Source organism: Dunckerocampus dactyliophorus, chromosome 10, assembly GCF_027744805.1.
Source record: "Dunckerocampus dactyliophorus isolate RoL2022-P2 chromosome 10, RoL_Ddac_1.1, whole genome shotgun sequence".
Taxonomy (NCBI): Eukaryota; Metazoa; Chordata; class Actinopteri; order Syngnathiformes; family Syngnathidae; genus Dunckerocampus; species Dunckerocampus dactyliophorus.
In genome coordinates this window covers 673241-686712 of record NC_072828.1, presented here as the reverse complement: position 1 = coordinate 686712, position 13472 = coordinate 673241, and the positions used below count along the sequence as shown (strand labels likewise).

The following is a 13472-nucleotide window of genomic DNA, read 5'->3' as shown; positions in this document are numbered from 1 at the left end:
ATGGTCCAAAAGAGTGATCTTATTCCTCTTGGTGAAGTGCACCTGTTGAAAAAGACAGTCATTACCACACAGACGTGAGGGACGCCCCCTGCAACATCTGCCGTTTGACGCCCCTTCTAGGGGTCCATAGAAGGATCACCATGATGGAAAACATCTCAGGTGGGATCTCCTCGTCATGCCAGTAACCCTGGAAGCCATCAGGAGCGTCAAGGGAGAATCAAACCTTTCAATGTCCCATGTTTGGTGCTCTCCTGCAAATTCCAAACCTTGAAGATGTCGTTTCTTCTCTGCCAGATGGCGTCTGATGGTTATCGGACCGCGCTCGGACTGGGCCGAGGATGGTCCCGTGTGTTGACAGCCACCGGGACATGTTTTGGGTTTACCACTGGACTTTTTTGCTCCATGAGCCTCAGGATGTTTTTCAGAAGTTTGAAGTGATCGTCTTACTGCGTCCAACCTCAGCAGCGATGGCGCGCTGCGAGAGAGACGCCTCGCTTATGCAGCTCAACAATCAAAGAGAGAAAGCTTTTTCGCCTTTGCCATCAAGACCACACTAAATCACATTCAAGCCACATTTTCACCAAAATTTTGCCCTTTAAAGGCTGTGCTCTTCAACTTTAGCATATTTCTCTTGAATGCTTCTTTTTTGTCTCCCTCCCATTTCATCTTTTTGCATTTTCAAGCTCTGCTGAGAACCTCCTTAAGGTCCAACAGTGAAAACGTATGTTGTTGTCATTTTTCAACTGGTCTTAACATTTTGATCGGGCGTGTATTAGCATGATATGTATGATAATCCTCAAGTTAAAAAAAAAGGGAAAAAAAGTACTACTAGTATAGTATGATATGCTATACTATTACTACTGTAGTACACAGTTGAATGGATCAATAAATGTGGTCCATGTTTCAAATGTACTTGTGAACGATGACAAAGTGTTGAACTTTTATAGGTCACAACGCATGCGCACAAAGCTACAGGACTCCAAACTTTTGTCCTATGAAGACCAACGCCTTGCATTGTGGCACCATGGTGCCGTGCTTGCCCATCACCGAACAACGGAACACCGCTACAGCCCAACGCTCCCTTACAGCGAGTGGCGGGCAAACCGATAAAAAGAAGCGCCTTTTACCAAAAGGTGGACAAGAAGTGGATTGTCTCACTTTCTCCCGGAGCTCCCGTTCGCCGTCCAGCTCTCTCTGGAGGACCTGAGCCCGGTCCTCGGCGTCGTCCGCCTGCTGCTGCAAACACTGAATCTTCCTCTTGACAGCATCCAGAGAGTTCAAACCTGCCATCGCTGCTTGACGCTATTTTGGTTTTCTTCGAAGTGATTCAAGGCGTAAAAAAATCCCTCCGCGATCTCGTTCAAGTGCGAGAAAAAGCCTAAGCAGGAAGTGTAGGAACTTAGGAAGTATGTAGGAACGTTCAGGTGGCCCCCAAATGTTCCGTTGCGGCGAGGAAAGGAGAGAAGCTTAGCAGCATGGAGGGGAACCGACTTGTCCCGGGAATGGAACACTTTGTTGGCGTGAGGATCGAGAAAGATGACTGGAGGAGAGACTTGATGGAGGATGACGTCACAGGGGCGGGACCTATGGCTTGATGCGCGGTCTCCAAAATTTTTCCACGTCATAAATAAATGTTAGTCAACACGTGCTATGGTAAATAAAATTAATATATTCCATAATACATTCATTTGCTACTTTCACCACATACTCCTACTTCAATCTTTAGCCGCTAAATGCTTATGCAGCAAATGTTGGGGCGTCATGGTTTTGGGGGTGGAAAGATACCACCCAGTATTAGGGCCACATCAACAAAACAGTCTGAGATTTCAAGAATAATAGTCATGCATTTACGAGAATAGAAGTCGTACATTTACCAGAAAAAAAGTCATACATTTACAACAATAAAAGTTGTAAATCTAAGAGAAAAATAACATCTTTTTTTACAAGAGCAAAAGTCGTACATTTACGGGAAAAAAAACGTTTAAAAAAAATTGACAAGAAAATAGTTATTAATCTACAAGAAAAAAGTGATACATTTACGAGAATAATGGTTGTACATTTATGAGGAAAAAGTACAAGAATAAAAGTTGTATAATTATGAAAATGAAGTCCGAAATTTACAAGAATAAAAGTCATAAATGTAAGATAAAAAAAAGTATAAAAGTCGTACATTTTTTAGAAAAAAGTGATTAATCAAATGTAGGACAATAAAAGTCGTAAGTTTACAAGAAAAAAGTCATACATTTTTACAAGAATAAAAGTCGTAAATTTATAAGAAAGAGTCATAAATGTACAAGAACAAAAGTTGTACCTTTATGAGAAAAAAAGCCATAAATGTACGAGAATAAATGTCGGAAATTTATAAGAAAAGTTGTAAATTCATGAGAAAAAAAAATAAAAAATTTACCAAATTAGAAGTGTTTAATGTATGACAATCAAGTGTTAAATGTATGAGAATTAAGTGTTACATTTATGAGAATAAAGTGTTAAATGTATGAGAATCAAGTGTTACATGTATGAGAATAAAGTGTGACATGTATGAGAATAAAGTGTTTAATGTATGAGAATAAAGTGTTTAATGTATGAGAATCAAGTGTTACATGTATGAGAATAAAGTGTGACATGTATGAGAATCAAGTGTTACATGTATGAGAATCAATTGTTAAATGTATGAGAATCAAGTGTTAAATGTATGACAATTAAGTGTGAAATGTATGAGAATAAAGTTTTAAATATATGACAATAAAGTGTTACATGTATGATAATCAATTGTTAAATGTATGAGAATCAAGTGTTAAATGTATGAGAATTAAGTGTTAAATGTATGAGAATAAAGTGTTAATATGAGGAGAATAAAGTTTTAAATGTATGAGAATACCCCTCCATGAATCACCACCTTACCGTGGTGGAGGGGTTTGTGTGCCCGAGTGATCCTAGGAGCTATGTTGTCTGGGGCTATATTCCCCTGGTAGGGTCTCAGGTCCTGGGTGACAGGCCAGACCAAGAGTGATTCAGAAGACCCCTATGAATAAACACACGAGGAGAGACCGCACCTCGCCCGGAAGTGGGATACCGGGGCCTCACCCTGGAGCCAGGCCTGAGGGAGGGGCTCGCAGGCGAGCATCTGGTGGTCGGGCTTTCACCCGTGGGCCCCGGCCGGGCTCAGCCCAAAGAAGCCACACGGGATCTCCCCCCCGTAGACCCACCACCTGCGGGGGCAAGCATAAGGGTCCGGTGCATTGCGTTTTGGGTGGCGGTCGACGGCGGGCACCTAGGCGACCTGGTCTTCGGCGGCGAAATCTGGTTCTTGGGACATGGAACGTCACTTCTCTGGCGGGGAAGGAGCCCGAACTTGTGAGAGAGGTTGAGACATTCCGACTAGATATAGTCGGACTCACCTCGACCCACAGTTTGGGTTCTGCATCCAAACTCCTCGAGAGGGGCTGGATCTTGTTCTACTCTGGAGTTGCTGCAGGGGAGAGGCGGCGAGCTGGTGTGGGCTTATTAATAGCCCCCCGGCTCGGTGCCTCTGTGTTGGAGTCATCCCCGGTAAACGAGAGGGTAATTTCCCTACGCCTTCGGGTTGGGGAAAGGGTCCTGACTGTTGTTTGTGCGTACGCGCCAAACGGCAGTTCAGAGTACCCAGCCTTCCTGGAGTCCATCAGAGGGGTGCTGGAGAGCACCTCAACTGGTGACTCTGTCGTTTTGCTGGGAGACTTCAACGCCCATGTGGGCAATGACAGTGTGACCTGGAGGGGCGTGATTGGGAGGAACGGCCTCCCCGATCTGAACCCGTGCGGTGTGATGTTGTTGGACTTCTGTGCGAACCACAGTTTGTCCATCACAAACACCATGTTCCAGCATAAGGATGTCCATAAGTGCACATGGCACCAGGACACCCTAGGCCACAGGTCTATGATCGACTTTGTAGTCATATCATCAGACCTGCGTCGGCATGTTTTGGACACACGGGTAAAGAGAGGGGCTGAGCTGTCAACTGATCACCACCTGGTGATGAGTTGGATTTGATGGCGGGGGAGGATGCCGGACAGACCCGGGAGACCCAAACGTGTAGTGAGGGTGTGCTGGGAACGTTTGGCAGAGTCTCCTGTTCGTCGAGTCTTCAGCTCTCACCTCCGGCAGAGCTTCTCCTGCATCCCGGGGGAGGACGAGGATATCGAGTCCGAATGGGCTCTATTCCGTGCCCCCATTGCTGAGGCAGCCGATCGGAGCTGCGGCCGCAAGGTGGTCGGTGCCAGTCGTGGCGGCAAGCCCTGAACCCGATGGTGGACACCAGAGGTCAGGGCTGCCGTCAAGCTGAAAAAGGAGTCCTATCGAGCATGGATGGCTTGTGGGACTCCTGAAGCAGCTGACGGGTACCGACAGGCCAAGCGGCACGCGGCTTCGGCGGTGGTCGAGGCAAAAACTTGGGTGTGGGAGGAGTTCGGTGAGGCCATGGAACACGACTTTCGGTCGGCCTCAAAGAGGTTCTGGCAAACCGTCCGGCGCCTCAAAAAGGGGAAGCAGTGCCCGGTCCACACTGTTTACAGTGGGGACGGGAGCCTGCTGACCTCGACTGAGGATATAGTTGGGCGGTGGAAGGAATACTTTGAGGCCCTTCTCAATCCCACTGACATACCTTCCATAGAGGAAGCAGAGACTGAGGATACGAACGTGGACAGTTCCATCACCGTGGCTGAGGTATCTGGGGTAGTCAAAATGCTCCCCAGTGGCAAAGCTCCGGGGGTGGACGAGTTTCGCCCTAAATTCCTCAAGGCTTTGGATGTTGCGGGACTGTCTTGGCTGACACGTCTCTTCAACATTGCGTGGAAGTCGGTACCTCTGGATTGGCAGACTGGGGTGGTGGTCCCCCTTTTCAAGAAGGGTGACCGGAGGGTGTGTTCCAACTATAGGGGGATCACACTCCTCAGCCTCCCTGGGAAAGTCTATTGCAGGGTGCTGGAGAGAAGGGTACGACCGTTAATCTTCGTCCTGGTCGCGGAACACTGGACCAGCTCTACATCCTTGCAAGGGTCCTGGAGGGTACTTGAGAGTTTTCCCAACCGGTCTACATGTGCTTTGTGGACCTGGAAAAGGCATTCGACCGTGTCCCTCGCGGTGTCCTGTGGGGGGTGCTCCGGGAGTATGGGATTGGTGGCGCGCTACTACGTGCCTTTCAGTCCTTGTACAACCGGAGCAGGAGCCTGGTTCGCATTGCCAGTTGTAAGTCAAGCCTGTTTCCGGTGAACGTTGGCCTCCGCCAAGGCTGCCCTTTGTCACCGATTCTGTTCATAATTTTCATGGACAGAATTTCTAGGCGCAGCAAAGGTGTCGAGGGAGTCCAGTTCGGGGGCACTAGGATCTCATCTCTGCTATTTGCAGACGATATGGTCCTGATGGCCTCATTGGGCTGTGACCTGCAGCGTTTACTGGGACGGTTTGCATCTGAGTGTGAAGCTTCTGGGATGAGACTCAGCACCTCCAAAACCGAGGCCATGGTTCTCAGTCGGAAAAGGGTGGGTTGCTCCCTCCGGGTTGGGAATGAGGTCCTGCCCAGGTGGAGGAGTTCAAGTATCTCGGGGTCTTGTTCACGAGTGAGGGAAGGTTGGAGCGTGAGGTCGATAGGCGGATCGGCGCAGCGTCTGCAGTAATGCGGTCGCTGTACCGGACCGTCGTGGTGAAGAAAGAGCTGAGCCGGAAGGCAAAGCTCTCTATTTACCGTTCGATCTATGTTCCCACCCTCACCTATGGTCATGAGCTTTGGGTCATGACCGAAAGAATGAGATCGCGGATACAAGCGGCTGAAATGAGTTTTCTTCGTAGGGTAGCGGGACTCACCCTAAGAGACAGGGTGAGGAGCTCGGTTATCCGGGAGGAGCTCAGAGTAGAGCCGCTGCTCCTTCACATCAAGAGGAGCCAGCTGAGGTGGCTCGGGCATCTAGTCCGGATGCCTCCCGGACGCCTCCCTGGTGAGGTGTTTCGGGCATGCCCAGCCGGGAGAAGGCCCCGGGGAAGACCGAGGACACGCTGGAGGGATTATGTCTCACAGCTGGCCTGGGAACGCCTTGGTGTCCTCCCGGTGGAGCTGGAGGAGGTGGTTGGGGACCGGGAAGTCTGGCCTTCCCTACTGAGACTGCTGCCCCCGTGACCCGGACCCGGATAAGTGGAGGAAAATGGAATGGAATGTATGAGAATAAAGTGTTACAAGTATGAGAATCAAGTGTTAAATGTATGAGAATCAATTGCTAAATGAATGAGAATCAAGTGTTAAATCTATGAGAATCAATTGTTTAATGAATGAGAATCAAGTGTTAAATGTATGAGAATCAATTGTTAAATGTATGAGAATTAAGTGTTAAATGTATGAGATTTAAGTGTTACATGTATGAGAATAAAGTGTTACATGTATGAGAATCAAGTGTTACATGTATGAGAATAAAGTGTTACATGTATGAGAATAATGTGTTAAATGTATGAGAATAAAGTGTTAATATGAGGAGAATAAAGTGTTACATGTATGAGAATAAAGTGTTACAAGTATGAGAATCAAGTGTTAAATGTATGAGAATCAATTGTTAAATGTATGAGAATCAAGTGTTAAATGTATGAGAATAAAGTGTTACATGTATGAGAATAATGTCACACTCTACGGTGACACAGGTTTGTTACCTCCTTTAAGTTTATCGGCTTTATGCTTATTTATTAGATTGTCTTGTCTCCTCATGCCCTGTGTACTTGTGTGCAGAAGCAGACACCTGAGCTGGGCGGAGCTACTGGGTTCCCGCACCTGTTCATCATTAAGCACCCTTTATCATCCTCTCAGCTGCTCCTAGCCAGTGCTGGATTATTGTCTCTGTTTGCTACTGCAACCGCATGTGTTTGTCATGTTCTGGACTCACCTCCTTTCAGGAACCCTCCAGCTGCCGTCCTGCAGCCCCAGTAGCCCGTCCAGCTCCCACGGTAGAGGTAGCCGAAGGTTATTCGTGCCTCTTGAGTAACCACGGTGCCTTTTCTGCTTTTTGTGCGCCGTCGCCTTCAGTTGCTGTTTGTCTCACTTATTTGGACTAATTATTATTAAACCCATCTCACTGCTGGAACTCTCCTGTGTCTGCATCCTGGGATTCACCCACATCCCCTTTCCAAGGCGTGACAGAATAATCCAGCCATTCAATGGATCCCGCAGAGCAGGAACATGTGCAGTTTGCCCTCCAAGCCCAGGGCCAGATGCTTTCTCGCCATGAGCAGACGCTGGTGGACCTAACTACCCTGGTCCGAGATATGCACGCCCGCATAACAGGCCCAGCGGCGCCGGAGGGTTCCTCCCCGTTGGCCCCGCTCCCCGTGGCACTCCCCACCGCCAGCCAACAGGTCCGGGAACCCAACCCGCCACACCCTACCAGGTATGAAGGGGACTTTGGAGGATGCCGGCTATTCCTACATCACTGCCTCCTCATCTTCAATCAACAACCTCAGACCTTCGCTTCAGACTCTGCCAAGGTGGCCTACATTATTGGCCTGTTATCAGGCCGTGCCGCAAAATGGGCAATGGTGGTTTGCGAGTGCAAACCGGAACTCCTCACCGACTTGCCCATGTTCATGGAGGAGATAAAGAATGTTTTTGACCATCCTATGAGGGAGCGAGAGGCGGGTCTACGGCTCCTGGCATTGCGCCAGGGCTCCGGCTCAGTGGCCGACTATTCAATAACATTCCGCATTCTGGCTGTGGAGAGCAGCTGGAACGATAAGGCCCTCCGCTGCGTGTTCTACGCCGGCCTCAACTCCCGCATGCAGGACGAGATGGCGTCCCGCGACGAGACCCGCACGCTCGAGGAGCTCATAGCTCTCTCCATCCGGCTGGACGGTCGCTTGCAAGAACGCGCCCGACAACGAGAGAGGCTTCCCCTCAGCGCAACTAGGCTGTCATCCCACGGCCAAGAGTTCCTCCCCCTGCCGCTTCCGGCCCCACTCGCTCGGGAGGTTCAGTCGGAGATCGCCGAGGAGGGGATTCCCATGCAGCTGGGAGCCCACCGACTGTCGGCCACGGAGAGGAAGCGCCGCTTGTCACTACGGCTGTGCCTTTACTGTGGAGCGCCGGACCACTCCATATCGCGCTGCCCCCACCGTCCTCGACCCAGGCGTGCGCCCACGTCGCCGAGCTCCACCCCAGCAGGACAGACTTCACCGCCTCGCCCCGCCTCTACTACTACCGTGGGCCGCCTGCAGGTCGAAGGTACGCTGTTCTGGGGAAAGGGGGGTTCTTTTCCTATTTGTGCCTTAGTGGACTCAGGAGCAGATGAGAACTTTATTGACAGTGGACTCATTGAACAGTTTAAGATCCCGCTTGAGCCGGTGGACAGACGCAAAATTGTTCGCTCGCTTGATGGACGCCTCCTTGCGAACGTTACACATAAAACACACACCGCGTCGCTCCTCCTCTCGGGTAATCATCACGAGGCTATTTCCTTTTTTGTCATCTCCTCTCGTTCCGCTCCCGTCGTTCTTGGTCTTCCTTGGTTGCAACGTCACAGTCCTCTTATTGACTGGTCCACTCTTAAAATTAATAATTGGAGCACTTACTGCCACTCACACTGCTTGCGCTCGGCTTTACCTCCCGTCTCTCTCTCTCACGCTGCTGCGCTCGCGCCCCCGATCTCTCCCAAGTCCCCAGGGAGTATCACACTCTTAGCGAGGTGTTCAGCGGCGAACGCGCTATGACACTCCCCCCCCACCGCCCGTACGATTGTGCCATTGATCTGCTACCTGGCGCGCCGCTTCCTTCATCGCGGCTGTATAACATCTCGCTGCCTGAACAGAAATCTCTCGAGGAATACATCTCTTCCTCCCTCGCGGCAGGGCACATTCGACCCTCTTCTTCACCGCTGGCGGCAGGATTCTTTTTTGTGAAAAAGAAGGATGGCACATTGCGCCCATGTATTGACTTCCGAGCGCTTAATAAGATCACCATCCGCAATAAATATCCTCTTCCCCTCCTTGATGCGGCATTCACACCACTTCATGACGCCGTTATCTTCACAAAATTGGACCTCCGTAATGCTTACCATCTTATCAGAGTTAGAAAAGGTGATGAATGGAAAACTGCCTTCAACACCCCCTTAGGCCACTTCGAGTACTGCGTCATGCCTTTTGGCCTCACCAACGCACCCGCAGTCTTTCAGTGTCTTATTAATGATGTCCTGCGCGACATGTTAGGTCGGTTCGTCTTTGTCTATCTTGATGATATACTTATTTTTTCCTCCTCTTTTGAGCTTCACCGGCAACACGTGCTGCTCGTCCTTCAGCGCCTCCTAGAGAATCGGTTATTTGTCAAGGCTCAAAAATGCACGTTTCACACACCTTCTGTTTCCTTTTTGGGCTTTATTGTGGAGAAGGGGCAGATTAGACCAGATCCTGCTAAGATCCAAGCAGTGGTCGAGTGGCCCACTCCTACATCCAAGAAGCTTCTGCAGAGGTTCCTAGGGTTCGCCAACTTTTACCGGCGCTTTATTCGAGATTTTAGTAAAGTGGCTGAACCTCTGAACAAGCTTACATCCTCTAAGGTGCCATTTTCATAGACTCCTGGCGCCGACTTGGCCTTTAGGAAGCTAAAGAAATTTTTCACCTCCGCTCCTGTCCTGACCCACCCTAACCCCTCTCTCCCTTTTATTGTCGAGGTGGACGCGTCTGACACGGGAGTCGGGGCTGTACTCTCCCAGCGCTCCAGCGTCGATCAGCGGCTGCACCCCTGCGCCTTTTTCTCCAGGCGTCTTTTGCCCGCTGAGTGCAACTATGATGTTGGCAACAGGGAGCTGCTGGCAGTGGTCCTGGCCCTTCAGGAGTGGAGGCACTGGTTGGAAGGAGCATCCCATCCCTTTGTCATTTACACGGACCACAGGAACCTGGCCTACATCCGCTCCGCCCAACGCCTCAATCCGCACCAGTCGCGGTGGGCTCTTTTCCTGACAAGGTTCGACTTCACCCTCACCTACCACCCCGGGTCGCGCAATGGAAAGCCGGACGCACTTTCTCGGATGTTTGCGCCACCTGTGGAGGATCTCGGCCCCGACTCCATTATTCCTCAGACCCGGATTCTCGGTGCAGTCCAGTGGGAGGTGGAGAGGCAAGTCATTGAGGCAACAGGGGACACACACCCACCTACTGGTTGCCCAGCTGGCCGGCTGTTCGTCCCCCGCGCCCTGCGCCCAGAGGTACTGTTATGGGGTCACAGCTCTAAGCTTGCTTGCCATCCCGGAGCCAGGCGGACGGCGTTCCTCCTTTCACAGCGTTTTTGGTGGCCCACGCTCCATGCGGATACCAAGCGCTTTGTGGCGGCCTGTTCCATCTGCGCCCGAAGCAAGTCCTCCCACCAGGCCCCAGCTGGTTTCCTGCGACCCCTCCCCATTCCCCCCCGCCCATGGTCTCACATCTCAGTGGACTTCGTCACCGGACTCCCCGCATCAAGGGGCTTTACAGTCATCCTGACCATCGTGGACAGGTTTTCTAAATTCACCCATTTTGTCCCCCTCCGTAAGCTTCCCTCCGCCATGCAGACAGCCAAGCTTCTGGTTCAACATGTGGTCCGCCCGCACGGCATCCCCAGCGATATTGTGTCCGATCGGGGGCCACAATTTTCCTCCTCCACCTGGAAGGCCTTCTGTAAGGCCCTGGGGGCCACCGCCAGTCTGTCCTCAGGTTATCACCCCCAGTCCAACGGCCAGACGGAAAGGGTCAACCAAGACCTGGAGGCTACCCTTCGGTGTGTGGCTCATCAAACCCCCACTTCTTGGTCCGTCTTTCTTCCATGGGTGGAGTACTCTCATAACACGCTGGTGTGTTCCTCCACGGGCATGTCGCCATTTCAAGCAGTCTATGGTTTTCAGCCTCCTATATTTTCATCCCAGATGCCAGAAGGTGCCACACCATCACTAACCTCCCACATCCGTCGTATCCACCGGGTCTGGCGCAACACCCGAGCCGCCCTCGCCCGCACTGCCAAACGCAACCAGAGATTGGCCGATCGCCACAGGAAGGCGGCACCCGACTATAAACCGGGACAGAAAGTGTGGCTGTCCTCCCGGGACCTCCCCCTGGCAGTGGAATCCAGGAAACTGGCACCCAGATTTGTCGGCCCATATGAAGTGGTGAAGATGGTGAACCCGGTGTCGGCCCAGTTGAAGATCCCAGCCTCTATCAAGTCCCACCCGGTCTACCACGTGTCGCGCCTCAAGCCGGTCACCTCCTGTGAGTTCAGCCCCCCGCCAGTGCCCCCTCCGCCACCTCTGTTGATCGAGGGCCACCCTGCTTTTACTGCCAGAGCCATCCTGGACGCCAGGAGACGGGGCAGGGGTGTCCAGTACCTAGTGGACTGGGAGGGATATGGCCCCGAGGACCGGTCATGGGTTGCGCGATCCCTTATCCTCGACCCGTCGCTCCTCACGGAGTTTTACAGTAAGTTCCCGGAAAAACCGGGTGGTCCGCCGGGTGGCGTCCATTGAATGGGGGGGGGGGAATACTGTCACACTCTACGGTGACACAGGTTTGTTACCTCCTTTAAGTTTATCGGCTTTATGCTTATTTATTAGATTGTCTTGTCTCCTCATGCCCTGTGTACTTGTGTGCAGAAGCAGACACCTGAGCTGGGCGGAGCTACTGGGTTCCTGCACCTGTTCATCATTAAGCACCCTTTATCATCCTCTCAGCTGCTCCTAGCCAGTGCTGGATTATTGTCTCTGTTTGCTACTGCAACCGCATGTGTTTGTCATGTTCTGGACTCACCTCCTTTCAGGAACCCTCCAGCTGCCGTCCTGCAGCCCCAGTAGCCCGTCCAGCTCCCACGGTAGAGGTAGCCGAAGGTTATTCGTGCCTCTTGAGTAACCACGGTGCCTTTTCTGCTTTTTGTGCGCCGTCGCCTTCAGTTGCTGTTTGTCTCACTTATTTGGACTAATTATTATTAAACCCTTCTCACTGCGGAAACTCTCCTGTGTCTGCATCCTGGGATTCACCCACATCCCCTTTCCAAGGCGTGACAAATAAAGTGTTAAATGTATGAGAATCAAGTGTTACATGTATGAGAATAAAGTGTTAAATGTATGAGAATAAAGTGTTAATATGAGGAGAATAAAGTGTTACATGTATGAGAATAAAGTGTTACAAGTATGAGAATCAAGTGTTAAATGTATGAGAATCAAGTGTTAAATGTATGAGAATCAAGTGTTACATGTATGAGAATAAAGTATTAAATGTATGAGAATCAAGTGTTACATGTATGAGAATAAAGTGTTAAATGTATGAGAATAAAGTGTTAATATGAGGAGAATAAAGTGTTACATGTATGAGAATAAAATGTTACAAGTATGAGAATCAAGTGTTAAATGTATGAGAATCAATTGTTAAATGAATGAGAATCAAGTGTTAAATCTATGAGAATCAATTGTTTAATGAATGAGAATCAAGTGTTAAATGTATGAGAATCAATTGTTAAATGTATGAGAATAAAGTGTTAAATGTATGAGAATAAAGTGTTACATGTATGAGAATAAAGTGTTAACTGCATGAGAATCAAGTGTTACATGTATGAGAATAAAGTGTGACATGTATGAGAATAAAGTGTTACATGTATGAGAATAAAGTGTTCAATGTATGAGAATCAAGTGTTACATGTATGAGAATAAAGTGTGACATGTTTGAGAATCAAGCGTTAAATGTATGAGAATCAATTGTTTAATGAATGAGAATCAAGTGTTAAATGTATGAGAATCAATTGTTAAATGTATGAGAATAAAGTGTTACATTTATGAGAATAAAGTGTTACATGTATGAGAATAAAGTGTTAAATGTATGAGAATAAACTGTTAGATGAATGAGAATCAAGTGTTAAATCTATGAGAATCAATTGTTTAATGAATGAGAATCAAGTGTTAAATGTATGAGAATAAAGTGTTACATGTATGAGAATAAAGTGATAAATGTATGAGAATAAACTGTTAGATGAATGAGAATCAAGTGTTAAATCTATGAGAATCAATTGTTTAATGAATGACAATCAAGTGTTAAATGTATGAGAATCAATTGTTAAATGTATGAGAATTAAGTGTTAAATGTATGAGAATTAAGTGTTACATGTGTGAGAATAAAGTGTTACATGTATGAGAATAAAGTGTTAAATGTATGACAATACTCCTCCATGAATCACCACCTTACCGTGGTGGAGGGGTTTGTGTGCCCGAGTGATCCTAGGAGCTATGTTGTCTGGGGCTATATTCCCCTGGTAGGGTCTCCCAAGGCAAACAGGTCCTGGGTGACGGGTCAGACCAAGAGTGATTCAGAAGACCCGTATGAACAAACACACGAGGATAGACCGCACCTCGCCCGGAAGTGGGATACCGGGGCCTCACCCTGGAGCCAGGCCTGGGGGAGGGGCTCGCAGGCGAGCCTCTGGTGGTCGGGCTTTCACCCGTGGGACCCGGCCGGGCTCA

At 49.4% G+C, this 13472-nt stretch overlaps 1 protein-coding gene across 4 annotated transcripts in view; it reads right to left on the bottom strand.

The window, feature by feature from the left end:
• Positions 1-13472, bottom strand: part of tpm4a (tropomyosin 4a) — a 45917-nt gene that overhangs the window by 22103 nt on the left and 10342 nt on the right. Inside the window, exon 1 of one of the 4 annotated variants that reach the window (XM_054789630.1) lies at positions 1159-1560. The exons of 2 other annotated variants lie outside the window; for them this stretch is intronic. In XM_054789630.1, the coding sequence (XP_054645605.1) occupies positions 1159-1290 (132 nt within the window). In that variant the 5' untranslated portion in view covers positions 1291-1560. Of the gene's footprint in view, positions 1-1158; positions 1561-13472 lie in introns of those variants that run through there. One more of the 4 variants, XM_054789629.1, reaches the window with a different exon arrangement.